This window comes from Etheostoma spectabile, chromosome 17 (assembly GCF_008692095.1).
Source record: "Etheostoma spectabile isolate EspeVRDwgs_2016 chromosome 17, UIUC_Espe_1.0, whole genome shotgun sequence".
Taxonomy (NCBI): Eukaryota; Metazoa; Chordata; class Actinopteri; order Perciformes; family Percidae; genus Etheostoma; species Etheostoma spectabile.
The window spans coordinates 10,612,419-10,633,732 of record NC_045749.1 but is presented as its reverse complement, the minus strand read 5'-3'; the positions used below and the strand labels follow the sequence as shown (position 1 = coordinate 10,633,732).

The following is a 21,314-nucleotide window of genomic DNA, read 5'->3' as shown; positions in this document are numbered from 1 at the left end:
TTTGTTTTTTCTGTGAAAGGATTAGTCATTCCATTGTGTGTTAAGGCTGGAGACAAACCCTGTGACAATCACAGCTATGCTCCGGTTAGCAGGGTTTAAAAGTCACCCACTGAGGTGAAAGATTCTGAAAAAGTCAAAAACGTTCTTTTGTCTGGCATCCAATGCATGTGTTTAACACCATATGGCTAAGTGGTTCCTATTGTGCAGAGCAGTGCGTCTTGTCACATGGATAGGGCATTGTTGATGCTAAGCAGTGCAGAGTGGCGGTGACACCCACGTGGACTGAGCTCAGCGAGGGTTTAGAGATTTAAACATGGTCATGAGCTGACTAAGGCAGTGGGATTAGACCCTCTGAGATCTGTGCCCCACTTGCTCTGAATGGGAGAAAATTTATGTTGACATTAGATGTAGCTGGATACATTAATCACTGACTGCACTGCATGTAGGTTTACTTTTCAGCTTTCTATTCTGGGTTTTTTCAATAGGAAATGAGAGTGAATCACAGAGATATTATGGTTTGCAATTATAGTTTTTTTGACAATGTAGTGACGTATGTACTGGTATAGATTTTTGCTTTTTGTGTTTTATCCAAATTTACTTCAGTGTTTAGTTTATTTTATACTGTGTGCTTAAATTTATTCAACAAAAAAAGACTTCAACAGAAGATGATAGTGCACCCCTCTGCTTTTAATTCATTTTATCCTTTACTTCCCCCTGTCCGCTCCTCATCTCAGCTCCCATGTCCCGCAGCCATCGCTTCCTTCCGTTACTATATGATATAGTGACATGAAAGCCAACCGGCCCTTATTGCTTGTCATATGTTATCGTTCTTTGCTTTATATATGTAATAACCTGTATCAAAATGTGCATTAATGTATGTTTATAGCTCCTTTCTGATTGTAACTTTAATTTAAACCTTTAGCTATATTCCACATAATTAAACTGGCCTGGTGGTCTTTACCAGGTGATACCTGCTTGTTACTTGTAGCTGCATTTCAAGAGGCCTGTTGTTGCCCCCCCATAGTCATAATGCATCTCCACTGCGGCCATACAACAGCAAATAAGTAACCCACCCTTTTCTGGTCCTATGTGGCAGCATGGCCTTCAAACCGCTTTGTCTTGCTCTAAACTGGCTCAATACATGTGTTCCTTTCTGCTGTTAAAGTCTCTGTATTCAGTAGCTTTTGTAGCTTCAAACTGAATATCTGTAGTCTGGAGGATATTTTCACTCCTACATTGTTATGTACGGTATTTCTTGTGCTACTTCCCATTAATAGCTTTCCACCAGCGGGAGGCTTTCTTTGTGAAGTAGCTATAGGAATTGCTACTGTTAAAGGTCTACACAAGACGTGGACATATTTGGGGCTATTTGGTGAGCCAAATGATTCTGTGAGGCTAACCCATTGTACACAACCACATATATTCTACAAGATATATTCTTGGATACAGTTCATTAACATTACACCTTTACCTATTATTTAATAATTAAGTCATAATTGCTATTGATCTAAAATACACACTCAACATTCCTGCAGACATTCAACAATCATAACAAACACTGCTCAGTTCCTTTTAGTTATTGTACTTAGAACAGGCATATTTCTGTCGGTGAAAGTACGTTGCATAAACAGGTGCACAGGGTTGATCATGTTTAAACCATCCGAGCCCATCACAATAATCAAGAGAGCACTTGAGGCCCACATTAAATCTTTCATTTGCTGCTTGCAGCACTGCAAAAGCACATAATGGTTTTTATACATTTTCCCATTAGGGTCAGTGTTTCCACCCGAAATACCCAGGCTACCCCAAAACTCCAACCTTTTCATGTCTGTGTTTTGAATCAGCACCAGTCAGCTCAGCACACTTCCCCAAAGGGAGTATGAGAAAATGCATGTTGTGCGGTGGGATGAAAAAAAGACATTGCATAATTAGGGCAACCGAATGAACATCAACTGCATAATAGCTTTTCATTTTTGTGTCAAGTGCACATTGAGAATACTGAGAGTTACTCTTTCCCACAACCACAGCATACCATGAGCACTCAGTTAGGAATCACTCGTCATAATAGTTACATCATCATATAAATGGAAGCACCTGCAGTGTTAGTGATTGAAGACAAGCAAGTATATTAAATTTTATATAAATGCAATGGGGTTTATTACAAACCACTACTAGAACCCCCATTACAAATACTATTGGCCTTGATCATGTGAATACTGATCACTTTTCTGCTTTGGTGTATTGAATCAAGGGCTCTTGATTCATGGGTCATAGGTTTGCACAACACTGTGTTAAGATAGAATAGCATGGAGTATTGAACTAAATGAGGTGTAAAAGCCATTTTTAATTTCACTGTGACTATAAGAGCATATTAAAAGGTTGTTCCTAAACGTCAGCAAGTGAGTGCTCCTTTCAAAGACAACCGGATCTTTTATATTTGTCATCCCTTTAGTTTCCTTTCATTCAAACATTAGTGACCAGCTGGATTAGTAAAAATAAGCATGATGTGTGCACTTTACTGATGCCAGGTCCAGTTTAAGCATTTAGTTCTCATAGTAAACGTAAGCTTGCCTCTGAAATTGTTGTGTAAAAGGAGTGTCTGGCCTAGCAGTGCAGAGTATGTGTTACTGTACAGCGTCCTTTCAAAAGGTTCCTTGTCTCACTGATCAAATACCTTACATTTATCAGTAAATTTGTTGTCTCTAGGAACTGGAGAGAGATAAGGCGTTAGCACCAGCAGCTCTCCTGGATGTTGATCCGGCTTTCTGTTTGGTATTTGAATGCTACCTCTATAGCCATAGCTGGGTGTGAGCCATGTGCAGGCTAGTCTGTCAGCCAGGACTAATCAGTCCCGTCATTAGAGCACCAGGGCTCCCTTGCTTCCACTAATTACATCTCACAGTAGGTAATTAATAGATCTGCACTGGTCTAGCACACATAACCAAACCGATTAAACATTTGCTTTATTTATTACTTGCTTTATTTTTATTACATTTGCTTTATTTATTACATTTGCTTTATTTATTAAGGCCCGAACACCTACAATGGCGAAGGCAGAAGCAGATGCATCAAGTCTAGTAAAAATGTACGTATTTTAAGGGTAGTGTGTTTAAGGTGGACTAACAAAACTTGGTACATATATGTAGAATGTCCAGATATACAAAAAAGCTAATTGGAGCAAATCTCTAAACCCAACAGGAAGTCCACCATTTAGAATGGTGTGCATGTGTGTGATTTTGGCCATTTCAACATGTTGTACTTTACCAAACTCCTCCTAGAGATTTCCTCTGATTGACTTGAAATTTGGTCTTTACCATCTTAAATACAATACCATCTTAATTGAATTAAAGATGAAAATTGATTAAAATAAAAACCTTTTGTCTTAGGGCATTGATTTTTGTGGAATTTGGTGCACATGCATGCACATGTGTGACTGTGTAAGACCTTGCTGAGGCATAGTGTTTGTTTATGTTCCCTAGTTTTGAATTACAGAGTAGAATTGAGCAGCTGGTGTTAGGTTACTGTGACAGGTGTATTACCTGCTTGATTTTGCTTGCTCATGCCAAGTTAAGATCAACTTACAGGCCTAGGTAAGACATTACATATCTGTGACATGGCCTATTGAGAATTTATGGTAATTTACTGACGTGTGTTTGTGTGTGGGTGGGTGTGTGTGTGTGGTGTGTAAATGAAGGAATGGGTGGCAAATTGTAAAGCTCCATTCAAATTGAGGCATTTACTATTTAAGTATTGATCATATATACTGGGTTAAAGCCGCACTATGAAATTTTGTTTACATTTACATTGATTACAACTGTTTTAAAAGTACCATTGCATGAAAAACTTCACTTTATGAGGATTTTAACATTAATATAAGTTCCCCTAGTCCGCCTATGGTCCCCCAGTGGCTAGAAATGGCCCTGGGTATCCTGCTCTGCCTTTGAGAAAATGAAAGCGCAGATGGGCGTATCTGGAATCTTGTCCCTTATGGCTTTATAAGTTTACCTCCCTTTTCTCTGCTTTCAAATTACCAAAGTGGCAGTTGGTCAAGACCTCCACCTTGCCCCCCCTCAAAAGGTACAGACTCAGAAATGACACATACTAAGGAAAGCTCATTGTTGGTCTGGCTCTAGTGGCTGTAATTTTGCACCAAGGCTGAATTTTGGGAAAGAGACTTCAGATATGGTATTGGGGGTCCACTAAGGGTATATAAAAGCATCCAAAGATCACCACATCATGAGACCTTTAAGCAAACATGCCTAACATTGTTGGATTCTACTGTCTCCACTAACAGGATTTCCTGCTTTGCTAAGTTTTATATCATTGAACTAAGTATATTGGTTTTTGGACTGTTTCTCGGCCAATACAATAATTGAACTTTGAAGGCATCACATTGTTGTGACCTTCAGCACTCACTAGATTGGTTTGCAGCTGAGTGTGAAGTGGCATGAATGAGGATCAGCACCTCTAAATCTGAGGCCATGGTTCTCAGCAGGAAACCGATGGAGTGCTTTCTTCAGGTAGGGAATGAGTCCTTACCCCAAGTGAAGGAGTTTAAATACTTTGGGGTTCACTAGTGAAGGAACAATGTAGCGGGAGATTGGTCGGAGAATCGCCTACCTAGGGAGGTGTTCCAGGCACGTCCAGCTGGGAGGAGGCCTCTGGGAAGACCCAGGACTAGGTGGAGAGATTATATCTCCAACCTGGCCTGAGAACGCCTCGGGATCCCCCAGTCGGAGTTGGTTAATGTGGCTTGGGAAAGGAAAATTTGGGGTCCTCTGTTGGAGCTGCTGCCCCCGCGACCCGATACCGGATAAGCGGAAGAAGATGGATGGTTTGATGGTGGATGGATGGATGGACATTGGACTCTGGGAAACTCAAATGCAAGCATAACTATTTTCTAGCATAAATTTAACTTTTTTAATAAAAGTAATAATACTAATACATGTATTACTAGAGCGCTTTTAATCAAAGAATACAATTAAAATACAAACAGTACATTAAAAATGTAAATCAAAACAGTAAAAGTAAATACCACTATACAAAGATATAAAAGATAATTGAACATTTAGTACTGATAAGCAGCAGTGAATACGTAAATCTTAAGCTTTGATTTAAAAACCTCAGTTGAACATGCCAGTCTAATATCTGCTGGAAGAGTGTTCCAAAATGTTGGAGCAAACAATAATTGAAAGCAATCAGATTGTTTTGAAAATATGGTTGTAATACAATATTAATAATATTTACTATTAACATTTATATGTAATTCACATGACTAATTGATGGATTGTATATGCAGCATGCCATGAGAGTTGACGAGCGTGGGGATGGGACATATTTTAACATAAAATGTTACTTAGTAAGCTGACATTCATCAATTTGTCATTTTAGAAGTGCCAAGCTGGAGCCAGACCACATTCTGCAAAGGTCAGAACATTACTCGCACATACAATCGGAAGTATGATTTCCACTTTACCCGAGCTGCAGGACTTTGGCAAATAGTAGAATACGTAAAAGACACTTTGTCTTATACTGTGTGGAAAGAGTGCTGAGCCTCTGTTCCAGCCCCTTTCCCATTTATCATTATTTTATTGTTCCAATCCAATGTTTTTGTGTCTGCTTCTTTTGTATCAGTCTATGAAAGGACTTTTTAATTGATTTGTATTGGCTATATGGAGCACAATGCATTATTTGTTTTAACTTGTGTTTTGTTGACTTTGGGTATTTTAAATATGAATATTACAGGACAGGCTGGCGCTATGATTGTAATTGGTATGTAATAAGGTTGTAAAACATGGTTATTAAACAAATACTCCTTGTGTTGCAGTTTGTTTGAACACTCTGGCATTATGGGTAAATCCACTGATAACTAATGTATGAGCCCATGTGCTGCTGGCATCTCCCAATTGGTCAATTGATCAATGGGATGGTATGGAACTCTACAGTAAATGGGGATGGGGAGGAGTCACCAAAGATGCAATCTGGTGCTTTTGTTAAACTGATGAGTCAGTAATTTTCATTACCTGCATTACCTGGGGGAGGATGATGATATGAGATTGATGAGGATGTCTCAACTTTTGAGATATGGGTGTTACCATATGAGGCAGTTTGTTGATGAATGTTGAGCTCAGTTGGGGATTCTAAGGAATTCAGTGTCTCCAATGGATTTTCATAACCTGGATAAGCTTTTTGTACCGTAGCTATGAAGCTTAATTTAATACATATTTGGTAGAGCAATGTGAGAATTGCTGTTGTTAAAGAATAGAATATGAATTTGGAAAACAAAGCTAATAAAAACTTTGTACCTGCAGAAATAATTGCATTTACGCTTGTGTCTGTAATATTTTCTTTACGTGATTTTTAAATCCATTTGATGGGTGTACGGATAGACAGGTGTTTTTATTATTATCTTCACCCCATTGACATCAATGACGATAGTCTAAATAATAAAAACACCTACATGGAGTCATGATTTATTGCAGGACTACTTTATTAGACTGCAATCGTTAAATAGGTGCACCTGAAATATCTGCATCATGTGCACATTGGCTTTACACACCTGCCCTGGTGGACGAATAACAAAGTAAAAAGCACTGTCAAGTTTGAAGCAGAGGCAACACACTGCCACATGTCACACTATTGTTTTTTAGGGCTGCAAATGATAGTTATCTTCATTATTGATTAAAATGTCTATTTGTGTTGAAAATGTCAGAAAATAGCGACAAATGCTCAACACACTTTTCCTGAGTTGTACTGAGTCCAAGGTGACGTGTTTAAATGTCTTGTTTAGTCTGAACAACAGTCTTAAACCCAAAGATGTTCAATTTATAAATTGAACATTATATTGGAAATTATAGAGGCCGTCATGAAAAAAGAGGAAGAGGGGGGGGTGACATGCAATACAGGCCAATCATGATGTTTATGTTTTAATAAATATCCTTATAAATACAGTGGTAATGATTACAACCATAGACCAACTCTAACTATTTAGACTGTAGTTAAATATGTAACAGTCAAGAAAAGGGATAGTTGGAGTGGTGAATTAGTCAGATTATGTTGTATGGCTTTTCTGCCTCTTGTCCATTTTTTTCTGCTACAGTGGTTAAATGTGCTGTTACATATTGAAGAGACAATGTTGTGTCCAACTCAAAGATCCTCCACTGTCAGCTAACAAAGAGAAGCAGCATCCACACCTCCACTTAACAGCCGCAAAACAACAGTGAGGTGTCATTACTTCACTGCTTGAGTGGTTCCCATCTTTGTTCTGCATTCTGTAGAGCTGAATGGACTTATTTTGACATAAAACAGACAAAATAATTTGTGGGGACAAAGCAGCACTACTAGGTTTCATACAGTCTACACATGAAAGGAACATTTTGCTGCTTATTAGCTGTCCAAGCTGTGGACTTTTTTGCCCATTAGTATTGCTCTCAGAAAATGTCTCCACACTGGATGCAAGTTCTGTTTTTTTTTCTCTTTCAGTGCAAAGTGACTTAATTATTTTGTCGATATGGATTTAAATCAACTAACAGCTCTGTGAATAGAAAAACAACATTAAATTAGAAATTAACAAAAAGGAAAATTCAAAGTTTTAAAAGCATTGTAATTTCTCTTGTGGGATTAAAAAGTATAAATTATTATTATTAGTAGTAGTAGTAGTAGTTCTTAATCTTTTCATTCAGCATTGTGACTCAAAGCCAGTAAAAGACTAGGCATGAGATGCTGTTTAGATGGCATCCTCCAGTACGATGACACATGGTGGAGCACCTAAACAACACTTGAACTAACAGCTCTTTTTTTTTTTCTACTTAGTCACCATCTTATGAATTGTAACTTATGTCCTAACTGCTACAAACACTGAATTATAACAATCTGACTGTCTATAAAACATATTCACTTCTGGATGGTATGCTATATTGATATCATTTTGAGAAGTGCTTCTGTAATCAGTAAATGAAAACTACAAATTAGCAATTTCTAACCTTTTTGTCACTTTTCACCTTTAACAGTTAATAAAATTCTGCAATTTCTGTTAACGAGACATCTCTGACAATCTGTCTACATCAAAGCGTATGAACAGGAAGGTGGTGGTGTAAAAAGAACTCAATGCCGGATGAGAGGCGATCGAAGGAACACAGACAGAAGAATAGAGAGACAAGCCATTTTTTTCTTCTTCCAGGGAGCGCAAAACCCCTGCACTTAGGGGATAAAGAACTGCATCTTGACTGTCTGTTTGATCCATAACTGGAATTGCTTCAATCACCTCTCCCCACGCTACCTTTAACACTGTCTGCTCCTTCTTGTCCGCCCCTTGCATCATAAGTTTAGTCACTTTCACCCCTTCATCAAAGACATATGATGGAAGATATACTGTATAAACCTATAGGCATTATGCAAGCATTTTTGTTCGGCATAACCACTTGGAGGGATTTGTGGTCAGATTGTGGTAACATGATATGTGTTAAAGAGCCCCTATTATACTATTTTTCAGCATCCTATTTGTTCTCTTGGGATGGGGTCTACTAGAATCCGTTTACATGCTTTGATCAAGAAAACCACTCCTTTTTCATACTGCCCATTGTTGCAGCGTCTCAGTTTCGAACACGCTCTTTGCCCCCCCCCTTCCGAAAAAGCCCAGTCTGCTCTGACTGGTCTGTGATTGGTGAAGCTTTTCGAGGGTGTGTTGGGAATGCCACGCCCCTTACTATGACTGGAGTCCATACCAAGCACATGAATGAATCCACCTTCACCTATGATGTTGCAAACAAAAGTATTGCCATTTCTAATGTTAAAGAATCTTAAATAAAACCGTCCCAAAAGCTGATAAGCAACCCATTGTAAACACAAAAGTAGAAGCTAACTTTAGCAACTTATCCGAGGCCCAAGGTTACAGCTGAGCACTGAATGAAAGCACCTTAGCCTCAACCATCAACACTCGACAGTAACATTACAGTATCTAAGTTCTTTGTTTTAAACATAACAAATACACAAGAAACAAAGCATACTTACAGGTTGTGATCCGGAGGAAGCTCCTGGTTGGCCAAACAATGTGGGAACTGACCTGTCTTTCAGTAATACATGCTTGCAAAACCCGTCCTTGACCTATGCCCAGTTAACAAAGCTATCCTTGGTAAAATGTCAGAGAACACAAACAATTTTGGGGTTATATTGAACAGTGCCATAATTACATTTTAGCCACTTAGTCGTCTTCTTTGGAAATCCAAACAATGCCGTTATGCTTCTCTGTATGTTCCAATTGTAGTATATGTGATTGCAAACTATATATTTCATACCAAAGCACACACCGCCTCCACTGCACTTATTTGCTTACTACCAGCCTCCATCCTGCACCTCCTTTATTCTCTTCCTTTAAGGGAGGGCGTGCTGCTGGGTGGGCATTATCAAATGTTTACGTCATTGAATGAAATTTGGCAGAGGAATGTGGCAAGCCACTAGGCAGTTGAGTAAATGTGCTTTCTTTTGGACAAAAAGCTGTATTTGAAATGAATTGTTTTTTGTACTTTTAACATCTATTAGATTTTAAACACCTATTACATACAAAAAGTATATAACACACCAAAAGATATTCAAAACCCCTAAAAGCACAACAGGACCTCTTTAAGGGAGATCAGAGTGGAATTGAACTGTTGCACAGAGTTTTAAAGAAAGTATTGTATTGTTGCCAAAAAATATGAATATCTGTTCATGATGTGACTCATGGGCTGCTATGAGAGGACCGCGTTGGACATGGTCTGTAGAGCCATTTTTCTTTCCGAAATCTCTTCAGATTCCCTGTTCATTATAGCCTGTAAGTGAGACACCGCGTTCCCATGTCAACCAAGAGATTTGGAGGAAGCTGTGGAAAGAAGTGACTTCCCTCTTCAGGGTGGTTGGCTGTACAGGTCTTGAGTTATTTCGTGAAAGGGATCAAAGCAATCTTACTTGGCCCTTTTAAGAAAGATAGATGTACGGATGTGGGATATCAAGATCTGCTACAAAAGGGAACACCACCGGGAGCCAGAGAGATGAGGAGACAGTGAGAGAACAGGAAACCAGTGTGAAATCGCTCTTGTTGCACTGTTAGAGAAGGGAGCACAGCTGTCTCCTGCTGTCCACAGACTGTTGATGCAAGATGTCTATTTAGATGCATTGGGTTCAGTGGCTTAAAATCTGTTTGGGTGTATTTCTGCACAGATTTCTAAGAAAACAAGTAAATACATGTACAATGTTTGTGAAAGAGAAAGTGAGTGAAAAAGAGAGAAAATTCACTCTGTCAAATTAAGAAGTGCTGATTGTCTGAGTCCAGATATTTTGATTTAGTCAAACATGCTTTGATATTACAGTGTTGTAGCTTGTGAGTTCCCTCCCGTCCCTTAAGCATATGCTATGAAAGCTGATTTCACTGCTTATCGCTTCCTCTGAGAATAAGCCTTGTGAGAAAGGTGTGATTTCAAATAGCTCAGACAGACAGAAGCTTAAACCCTCTCTATTCCTCCAACTGACACCTTGCTTTTCTCTAGCTCAGAGTGGATGCTGTGTGCTGTAGATTTGTGTGTACAATGCATGACAAGGCTCAACATACAATCATCACGCATTGATTTGGTTGTGATTTCCACTAGAGCTTGAAGATGTGTATTTGCTGTTAATAAAGTCTTTTGATTTATGCGCCATCATAATGTACAAGGTCTGTGCTTTACTTTGCTCTGACTGATTGTTTGGAGGTGGTAGTTTGTGATTTCTTTGTATTTCTTTCTGCGTGTGAAAAATAGATGGCACTGTAGACTTAGGTGCTTAAAAAGTTTGTAGTGGTGTAGTTTGACAATGGAGCTGGGGTCAGCTTAACTGCGGTTGAAATGGATGTCATCAAAAGTATTTAATGCTGAGAAGAAAGTATCAACACTTTAAGAGAAGCTTCTCAAGCATAATGCATTATTCTGATTATATCAAAATATGTTTGTTTTTAGTCACATTCCACTATGATTAAGCCCAGTGATTTTGTTGTGGCCCTTATGCATGACCCAGTCAAGCTTGCTAGTAGATGCGTGTATTAGCTGAAGAGAGTAAAAAGACAGATCATTTGGTAAAAGGGTGCTCAATTTTCAACTAAGTGCACAGTGATCATGCTCTTATTTACTGTAAGCAAAAATGGGATTGTGAGATGAATGCATTCTTTAAAAATATTGACCTAATGATAATGCTGTAGGTAGATTGTGTGTGTGTGTGTGGGGGGGGGGGGGGGTGGGGGGGGGTAAAGATGTGCGGTGCGGAGGGATGGAGGGCTTGCTGAGACATGAATGAAAAATCCTCTTTCCTTTTTTTTTTGTCCAGGTGGGCAGGCAATAAGGCTTGACAGAAGATGAGACGGGGGTGGTGGCTCATCAGATGGCTGGGGACAGGAATGGCAATCCTCTCTTTGCTATCCCACAGCTGGGGCCAGGACACAGAAGGTATGAGCAGCCAGCACAGAGGCCAACACCCTTAGGCCTCCCCTTTTTCAGTTAAATGTAGCTGCACTGCCAAGAGGAAGGTTGTAATGTGGAAAAGGTACAATTTATTTTGACTGTCAGAGGACCAGTATGGTGGAAAAGTCTTTGTAGAACAGCAGAACATTGTTGTTACTGATAGATTATGTGCAAAGCTGAGGTGTGGACCACTTGAACAATGTTTCAAACTCTTGTATCTTCTGGATCAGAAGTAAAACTCATTTTGAAATATTTGAAAATGACTTTGTAGCGCTATAGGTCTTTACTTGCAAAATAGGGTTTTACATTTTGTAATCATTTCCAGGGAATATTTTATATTGTGGGTCTATTGAGAGTGTCCACATGTTAAAGATTGTAAGGTGTCAATGCTGTCTGAAAAGTCATACATGAATATTTACTACTAACATATATTAGTTCATATGTTGTACTCCTGCCAACTACTTGCCTGTATCGATTTGTTACAACATTGCATAAAATGTTGGCGGCATGGTGGCTCAGTGGTTAGCTCTACACAGCAAATCGGCACTGCAGAGTTTGATCCCCGGTCTAGGCATGGCTTTTCTGTGTGGCGTTTGCATGTTCAGCATGCGTGGGTTTTCTCCAGGTGCTCCGGTTTCCTCCCATCATGAAGACATGCATGCTAGGTAACTTAAAAATCAGACGGATGGCTAATACTTGCACATTTACAGAAATGTTGTTTAATATGCATTGTCTTCATAAATAAATAATCCAATTGTGTGATTATGGATGGTAAGGGTGATCATATGTGAAATATGTGTATTCAGCTATAGAAAACATAGATTTTGTATAGTTGTAGAACTTTCATGAGAGTGAAGGTAAAAAGTTTGATTTCATTGGAGGAGTGGAGGAGGACTGCAGAGACATAGCTCTCAGGGAGGCTTTCAACGTTTTGCATAATGCTTCAGTACAAATAAGTATAAGTATTCACAGTATTCTTACTATGAATACAGTAACAATACGGCTGTGGCTCCGAGTTGCCCCCGGTGCTGCGCATCGGAGTGTGAATGTGTGTGAATGTTTATCTGATGAGCAGGTGGCACCTTGTACGGCAGCCCCGGCCACAGTGTATGAAAGTGTGTGAATGGTGAATGTAGATGTAAAAGCGCTTTGAGCAGTTGCTAAGACTGGAAAAGCGCTATATAAATACAGCACATTTACATTTACTATGCTCCCTCTCAAACAGACATTTGTTTTTTGAAAGACATTATTTAAAGAGATGGTGTAAATCCCTCTTTCTTCCTACACAGTTCACTGGTCATGCTAAAAGCATTCATCTTGTACTTTCTAGTTTAAGTTCCCACATTACTGAGAGAATATTAGCATCTAGTCTCAAGTCACTGACTTTGTAGCAGATGCCAGTTTCAAGTGAATTCCAGCTGAATAAGATTGGCAGGTCTTTAAAGATGGTACTGAGGGGAAGCTGCACATACACAGAGGTATGCTTTAATTCCCCTCTGTGTGGCAATATTGCACATAATTCAGGTCAATTTTAAGATGCCAGCCCCATTTTCTTCTTTCTTTTCATCCCTTTCCTCCATCCTACCAATCCTTGACAAGCTCATTAATGTAAAAGCATTTTAGATAAGAGTATAATCTCTGCTTACTGTCATTTGCATTAAGATTTTATTTTTAGTGGTTTGCTTCATGAGTTTATTTGATATAATTTTAGTCGAGAAATGACTTGCTTCATGAATGACTGATCCTTTGAAGGTGAACGAGTGCCTTGTGGTTTCCTTTTCGGATGAATTCTCCCTCCCAGGCTCTGACCGCATTAATAAATAAGTATTGTAGTGTGGAGTGAGGAAGCCATTGACCCAAAACATAACAGCTGTGGAACTCAAGAACAGCCCTGTGGAATATGGGTTTGTGGGTAATTTTTTTGACAACTTGTGAGGGCGTTAGAATACACAGGTTTTATTCATTTTATTTATCAAAGCTTTAGATGATGCTACTTGACAAATTATTACAATACGTTTAATTTGTGACTTCTGGCTACGTTTTAATATTAGATTCTAAAAAAACACAGAACATTGTATTAAAGGAATACGCCACCATTTGTAGAAAGAGGGCTTATCACGGTCTCCCTTAGTTGTAGATAGGTGGGCCAAGACATTTTTTGTCTTAGTGTATGCATTGTATTAGTCCGGTGCAACACCGACAGCCCCACCGGTAGTTAGCTTAGCGTAGTGAATGGAATCCTATTTTGCCGGTTAGCATGTTGTGAGTAAAAGTGAGCCAACAAAAAACTACTTCTTGTGGCCTGCGTAGTCACAAGTACAAATAGCAATGCAGATTAAGACTAGAGGATTTCCTAGGCAGATATTGATTTGGGACTATATTGGGTGGGCAGCCGAAGAACTGCTACATGGTGCCGAGATATCACGCAGCAACTCTGTGTGAGTACAGGTCTAATTTGGGTTGATAGGTCCTGTAAAATAACTAAGCGTCATATTTACAGTAATCACTTACTCTGTGGATAGCTGTTTATTGGATCCATCCCTTGTTTTTCCCAGTTGACTGTATCACACGGAGAAAAAAGTTGAGGACTGGCTGTTGAGTGATCACGACCTCCTCCTCTTCTCATTATATTTCCAAAGCATGCAGCAGAAGTAAATATGTTGTTGGCTCCCTTTTGCTCACAATATGCTAACCGGCAACATAGGATTCCATTCACTACTCAACGCTAACTAGTGGTGGTGTTGCACTGGACTAAAACAATGCATGCACTGAGACAAAAACTGCGTTGGCCCACCTATCTACAGCTTGGAGAGAGTGATAAGCCCTATTTCAACAAACAATGGAATGTTCCTTTAACACCAGATTCTGTTATGCAGGTAAAGAAACAATTGACCTTCTTACTTCTTACTTCTTCCTTAGTCTTTTAATTCATATCTGTCTTATAAAAAATATATTTACATACAATTCATTTGCTTTGCTAATTGTGTTTTAAGGGGAAATATAGTCTATATCCATGGTGTTCCACTTCCAGTATTGCTCAGTAGCTGCCGGAAATTGCCCTGGATGTCCCTATTTTCGGCCAGATGTCTGTTACACTCTGCTTTCTTTGTGTTGGAATTTTAAACTCCGGTGGATTTATGAGGACTATGCTTAACTGCTCCTCAGATCTATGCATGGTAAATCCAGACAGCTCGCTAGATTATCTGTCCAATCTGAGTTTTCTGTTGCACTAAAACAACTTTTGAATTTACACGTTCCACCAAAACAAGTTCCTTCCTGAGGCTATTTTGCTGCGGCACGGTGGCTCCGTCTAGCACTTAGCACTGCCCATGAGAATTGTAATTGGTGTAAAGAAATGCCAATAAACCAGAGCACATTTTTCTCCCATCCCGGACTGCTGTTTGGACTCGCCAGTCCCTCCTCCACAGCGCTGCGGAGGAACTGGCAATGCAAGACATGGGGAAATATAACTGCCTGGATTCTGTTTTATGGCAGTGTTTTATTTCGGTAGGACCATCTACATTTACCGTATGTAACACACACTAGTCATAGGGAAGAGGTCAATGTAGTTCAAAGTGCAGGATTGTGACACCAGGAACGGTGGGAATTTCCATCTTGAGTCCCGTGTGTGGTTAGGTTTAGAAAAAAGAACTCTTTGGTTCAAAGTAACCTGTCTCGTGACTCAGATCAGCTTTTTTGAGTGAAAGTGAAGCTGCTGCATTTAGTGTTAACATTTTGCAATGTTGGAAAGTATATGTTAATTTACTCATTGCATTTATCAATTAATCTGAGCAGAATTACATTACTTAAAAAATGTGTTTATTAGTTATATATATGTAAATGTAAATTCTAGTAATCAGGGTTGGTAAATTAGTTTGGCTTTTCAACTTAAGGCTGTCTTTCAAATCGGAAAAAAAATAATAAACTCTGTTACAACGTGTCAACAAAGATTTCTTGTTTCCTTTTAGCTAAACATGCATGTCTAAATGATAAAAGCAACTGTTGTTGTGATTTGTAATATTGGGCTATATATGAATATAATTGACATGCCTGTTACTTGATACAGCACATTGCTTTTCAAATAACGCCAAATTCACTTTCTGCTCCAGGGATATCATTGATACATACCATCAAATGGTTTCTGTACCAATATGATCAAAAACTGTACTGATATTGTCCTGTGACTGCATCATTAAAGGTGAGTTTTATTCTGCTGATTGTAAACATGTCTGCAGCCTGTAATTTGACTGGTTGCAGGCGGAAAAATTAAAAAAGGGGGCAGCTAGAAATTAATGGTAGTTACCCTGCATGCAAATGAGCTCTGATTGGATGAGAGCCTGCCAGCGAATGACCCACAGTGTCATAGTTTTTCTGATGGGAGCAAGGGATGACACAGGGTTTATCAGAGTGTTTGGTGAGCGTGAATGTGGACGTGGTTTCCCTTCACCCATCAGTGTCACCCTGGGATGAACTTGGTTTGAGCAGGGATTTCTACCTCTCTCAACACCCAATCCCTCATCTTCTCACTCATAAATCTCCGTGCTCTGCCCTCCTCAAGGCGCCCTTGGCTTTCGTCTCTGTCAACTTGTTTGTCTGTCTATCAAAATAAAAAGAGCAACCAGAGTTTTGTTTTTGATGACATTGAGCTGTGGAGTGAGGCATGCAGCAATTTCCCATTGACATCACAGTGTCTCTCAAGTCCTTATTTAATTAGCATGGCGAAATCTCAGGCTTCAAATTAATGTCAATGTGAACAGATTGTGAGAGAATAGGGCTGACCTTGACAAACATTAGGTTTTCTTCAACTAATCAATTAGTGGATTTGATTGAAAAAACGTCAACTTGGTTAATGTTATTGTCCCTCGTCAGAGGAATGTATTCATGCAGGGATCACTTAAAATATATCCTTTATTAAAGACGAAAGTTGGTTTAGAAATACAACTGTGTCAAATTACTCACTAATAGCTCATTCAACATCAAGAATACCATAAGAAAAAAAACAATTTAGCTACAAATGGCTGCATATTTTAAGACAATGTCAACAGAAAGGGGGAATCCATTAGGAAATTTAAAGGGCCGTCCTCTTTCTGTTTGTCTGTTTCTCTCCTCCCACGTTCCCTCAGCAGTGTTTCCTTTAGGATTTTTTTTAGCAGCGGTGGCACGTCTGTCTGAATAGATCAGGACGATGAGCTGACAGAACTGACATGTTGAACGTTGTCCAATTAGAACGGACCCACCGACGTTTTTGATGGAGCTGTTCGTTTAATAGTCAACTTGGAAGAAAGCAAAAGTTTTGACAACAAACTACATCAACACAACTGTATGTAGAGTTAAACTGGACGGGCCCAATAACCTCTGAATGGTTCTACTTGTTATTAAACTGCAGTGTGAGCGGCAGCCAACGGGGGGTGCGTTATATCGGCAGGATAAATTGAGGCAAACTCCACTACATTGTGCTTCGGCCCTATTTCTGATACCGTGGCAACAGAAATTTTGAGGAAACACTGCTCAGTATTCCTTTGCTTAATTCCTTTTCTTAACACAATTGCAGCTTTCATTTTTCATTAATAATCCTCCCTTCCATGTGCCATGCTTTCATGTTCTCTTCTTTACCTTGCATAATCGGACTGTGACTCCTCTGTACTGTAGTCTCTAAACAGAGATTAATTTCTCACGGGTGCATGTAAACCCTGTAGTTTACGTCATGGGTGTCCTTTGATTGTTGCACAACTGGAGACTAGCACTCCCCAGCACTTCAACATATAGTAATAACAGAACAGACTTTAATCCAAAACAGAGCAGACAGTTGCACACTATCCATCCCGCCATCGCTAAATCCAGATGTAGGACAAATGCATGTAAGCACACGCACACAAAAACATGCTCCCTCGTATTGAGTGTTTGTGTGATGAAGTGAGGATTAATTATGCCGATGGACACTTCCACCATGTGACATCAGCCTACCATCCTCTCTCCCACTATTTGCGTCGCATGCTCTCTTCCCATCTGCACATCCATTCTGACCCACAATTGTTTGTCTATTTTTGGGATTGTCTGATTAGGGGCCAGATGTGCAAACTGTGTCTGGCTGCAGCAGACGCCTGTGGAGTGGGGGAGTGACGGGGTTTTAATCTGCCTGCCAGTAAGCTGTAATCAGGCCCAGGTAGCACAAGAAGATGTGGGGGGTGAGGCAGCACGGGGACCAGTAAGACTGTTCCCCGTACTGCCTGGGGTCTGTACTGATAGGCCCAGTCTGGGGCTCAGTAAGTGAATATGTGTGGGCTGAAATGATCACTGGGAGTGTGATTGCAGTCTTTGCCCTCCTGCCTGTGTGGTTAACCTCACAGAGACACACAGATAAGGGGACAATCTGAAATGTTTTTGGAGGGGGAGCTTTTGCAGAGGGATTATACATCAGTTAAGTAGTCACCTTTCCTCTTCCATTAACGGCCACTAATGAGTAACATGATGCTGCAGGAATTCATTTTCAACCTCTATCTCTGACATTCTTCATCACTGTTACAATGATGTTACACAAACTTTTTCTTTCTTCACTGCCTGTCTCCCATTTTTGTTTCCATTACATACCGACAGATTCTACCCAACTTGTGACCCTTAAAAAAAGTACATACACACAAATTACAGCAAGAAGCCCCAATGAGAGACCCAGACATCTGATTTGTTAGGAGAAAGGGAGATATTTGGAGAGAAAGTGATGGAGAGAGACAGGCAGTGATTGCATTTATTGTGCCAAACATAGACCCACTGCAAGAAGGACACAGCACTGTTTTCGATTAAGCTGTTTTTACCTCTCAAGTAAGGGAGTGACTCACAGATCCACAGGTATTGTTTTGCGTTGATTTGTGTTTGAATTCTTGGAATATTAGCTGCTGTGGTCTTTATTGGTTTGTAAGTGCATCAGGGCTGTTGTCTTGGGATTTTCATTGGCATGAGACCAAAGCTGCAACAAATCTTTTTACCATTAGGAAAACAAGTTATTGTTAGATTCAGCACTTGGCTTGTTGTTGCTTTGCACATTTTGGAAATGCATTTTCCTCTTTAAGTGTGTAAGTAGAAATGTTATTTTTTTTTCCACAATAAAGGTTTCACAATACAAATAACCTGGGTATTCAGCCAGTCAGCATTCACAATCATAGTGTTTTGCAAATAATTGTGACCCCATACACCGTTACAGTGAACATAATGATGAAAAAGTGCTGACGCATATGTCTAATAAGGTATCAGGTACACATAGCGGTATGCAACTAAAATGTCAGCAGTGACTCTAAAAAGACTAATTTAATTAGTGGTGTGTCATATTTGTTTACTTCTTTACTGTGCTTGGGTGCCATTGTATATGCAATTAGTGTGATTACTGCAATATAAATTTTGATAGCTAGAAATATGCTTCCAATTCCAACATCTTGTGAGAATGTTGCATTTAGTTTAAGTTTTGATATCTGTTATATTTAAAAAAACTATCTTTTTTTTTCTTAATAAAAATGATTTTTTTTAATGATGGTCTATTAATGTCAATATCTCAAATACTATACATGCTAAATAAGGTAAATGTGATACGCAATAAGCGCAATGGCGACAATAAGAGAAACACCTCTACATTATAATGAAATCAAATATAACTTTGTGAGGCTTATATTTTTTGTTGTATGGTTTTGTAAGAAAGTGTTTATATAATGGATACCCATATCTAATAAACATGTATTTTGGAAACATCATGAAGTTATAAGCAAAACAAAAATCTACAATTTGAGCTATACAAACAACCCTTGTATTAAAATGTTTAGGTTTTGAGATGGGACAAAGAAATGACCAGTGGTGTATGCTGGGAACAGGAAGGGGCTGTTACTGATGTGAACTTTAATGCATAGCTTTGACAGCCAATCCCTGTGGACCATTGGCCCCAATTGTTTAACACTGAGTGCTCATCGGTTTTGACCCGCTGTCAGCCCATGAGCAGCCATTACCTGGCAATGAGTGTTACTGGACAACTGCCCTTTGTCTGTCTTGTTGTCCTTTGCCAGGCCCTACTGGACTTAACCCAGAATGCCCCTCAGCCCCACATGGATCCATGCAAAATAAACATCAATCCAACTGGGAAATTAAAACAGTCTCCCTGTTTGCTCCGTCTCCAATGATCCCTTTCCTGGGCTTCCTGCCACCACAGGGATTAGTGATACCTCTAACCTCCAACCTTGAAGTTTTTTTAAGTAGATGCTTGTCAAACCAGAGGTTGTCATACCTACCTCAGATGGAACATTTGTGTTGGCTAAAAAATATATCATCCAGATTTTCTTGTCCTTGCTGGAGGAGCTTTTCATAGGCTCTGTTTGACATTTTCTTATCATCACATAGGTCCTGATATTTATATGAAAGGGCAGACTCATTTATGGTTGCATATGGACATATAGTATGAGATGTTTTTATGATGAGAGGAACCTCGTGTTGAGTTGGCCGTTTGCCATCCATCTAAAGGATGACAAATTAGCTCTGAGTTTCCTCTTCGGTGCTTTTGCCCTTTCTCAAGATTCTTTCTCTGCCTCTTCCTTTTTTCACTCCCTCTGCTTCTTTTATAATTTTCAATGAGTGGCTGCCCACATCTCAAAAGGGCCACCGTGTTTTGCTGCAGTTTGTAAATGTAAAATGATATGCTCTTCCTAGTTATTTAAATAAGATGCCTCTGATCCTTTTGTAGGATGGTTGTAAAGGTGCCAGATTAATTGTGACAGTGCAAGCTCTTTTACCATACTGCCTGTTTGGTTAGTTGTCCTTTAAAGTCTGTTTTTTTAGATCTCCACTCCCAGGGAGCAGCAGTTTGATTTATTGGTTGCTAAAAATGTGCTTTTGCAGATGAAGCCACAGGAAAGCACAGGCTATTGAACAGAGTGTCAGGTAAAAAATCCCTTTGAAACTAAATGTCAGTAAGCACTGCCTTGTTGCGTTAGTAATATTGAGGTCCATAAGCTGTAACAACTTGAATTTCTTGGGATGTTGTCTGCATCTCAGACCGTCTCATTTAAAAAGTTTGATTAAAGAACTATGTATAGAATAAAAACTATAGTAAGTTGGTGGTGCATATGAAAGCTTTAATTTTATCCAGTGGAGTACATAGGCACCCTTTGCATTTCCTAAAACACCTTCTAGTCAATTATGACATTATCCCCACCACTGCCCCAAAATGAATCTCAACAGTTTCACAATTTGACTCTATTTCTATACTCTTATCACTATTTCTTTGAAATATACAGTATATTATTTTATTATTTTATGAGGTTAAACTAAGTATATTTTGAAGTCCCAAGGTGTTGAAGAGTCGCTGTCTGTTAAAAGCTAAAATCTTAAACAAGCTTTTTTTTGTTAACATTGTCTGAAAACTTCTGCTCAGCTTTTATCAATTTTATGTCATGGTTTTGCAAGGCAACATGTTGATTTGTTCAATCACAAGCGTTTTACAAATTGATTGAGGCTTGCTTGCATCCATTTTTCCACCTGATTCCTCTGAGAGACAATCAATAATAATTTTGTAATTGCAGTTTTACAGCTTCAAATCAACATTGTTAGGTTGATTAGTGAGAAGATCTCTTTTGGTTAACGGTAATTACCCCGAGGCCAAAATTTGAAGATCTTGATTGCATTTGGGTAAGGCCCTATTTACCTATTAGTTATTGAAATCTGGTTGTTGCATTTTTTATTATTCCCCTCTTTTTTAAATCTCAGACACCATCCCACCCCTACTCAATACTTTCATTTGGAAAAAGACACCAGGTTGTTAAAATAAATGTTACCTAATATCTATTGAAGCCCATTATGTATCAGCTGAGGACTGGGAGAGAG

At 39.2% G+C, this 21,314-nt stretch overlaps 1 protein-coding gene across 13 annotated transcripts in view; it reads left to right on the top strand.

The window, feature by feature from the left end:
* The window catches only part of LOC116705547 (protocadherin-15), a 207,455-nt gene that overhangs the window by 54,907 nt on the left and 131,234 nt on the right, over positions 1–21,314 (top strand). For all 13 annotated transcript variants that reach the window (XM_032541815.1, XM_032541813.1, XM_032541816.1 and 10 more), the window contains one exon: positions 11,329–11,447. In XM_032541815.1, coding sequence (XP_032397706.1) covers positions 11,357–11,447 — 91 coding nt within the window. In that variant the 5' untranslated portion in view covers positions 11,329–11,356. The remainder of the gene's footprint in view (positions 1–11,328; positions 11,448–21,314) is intronic.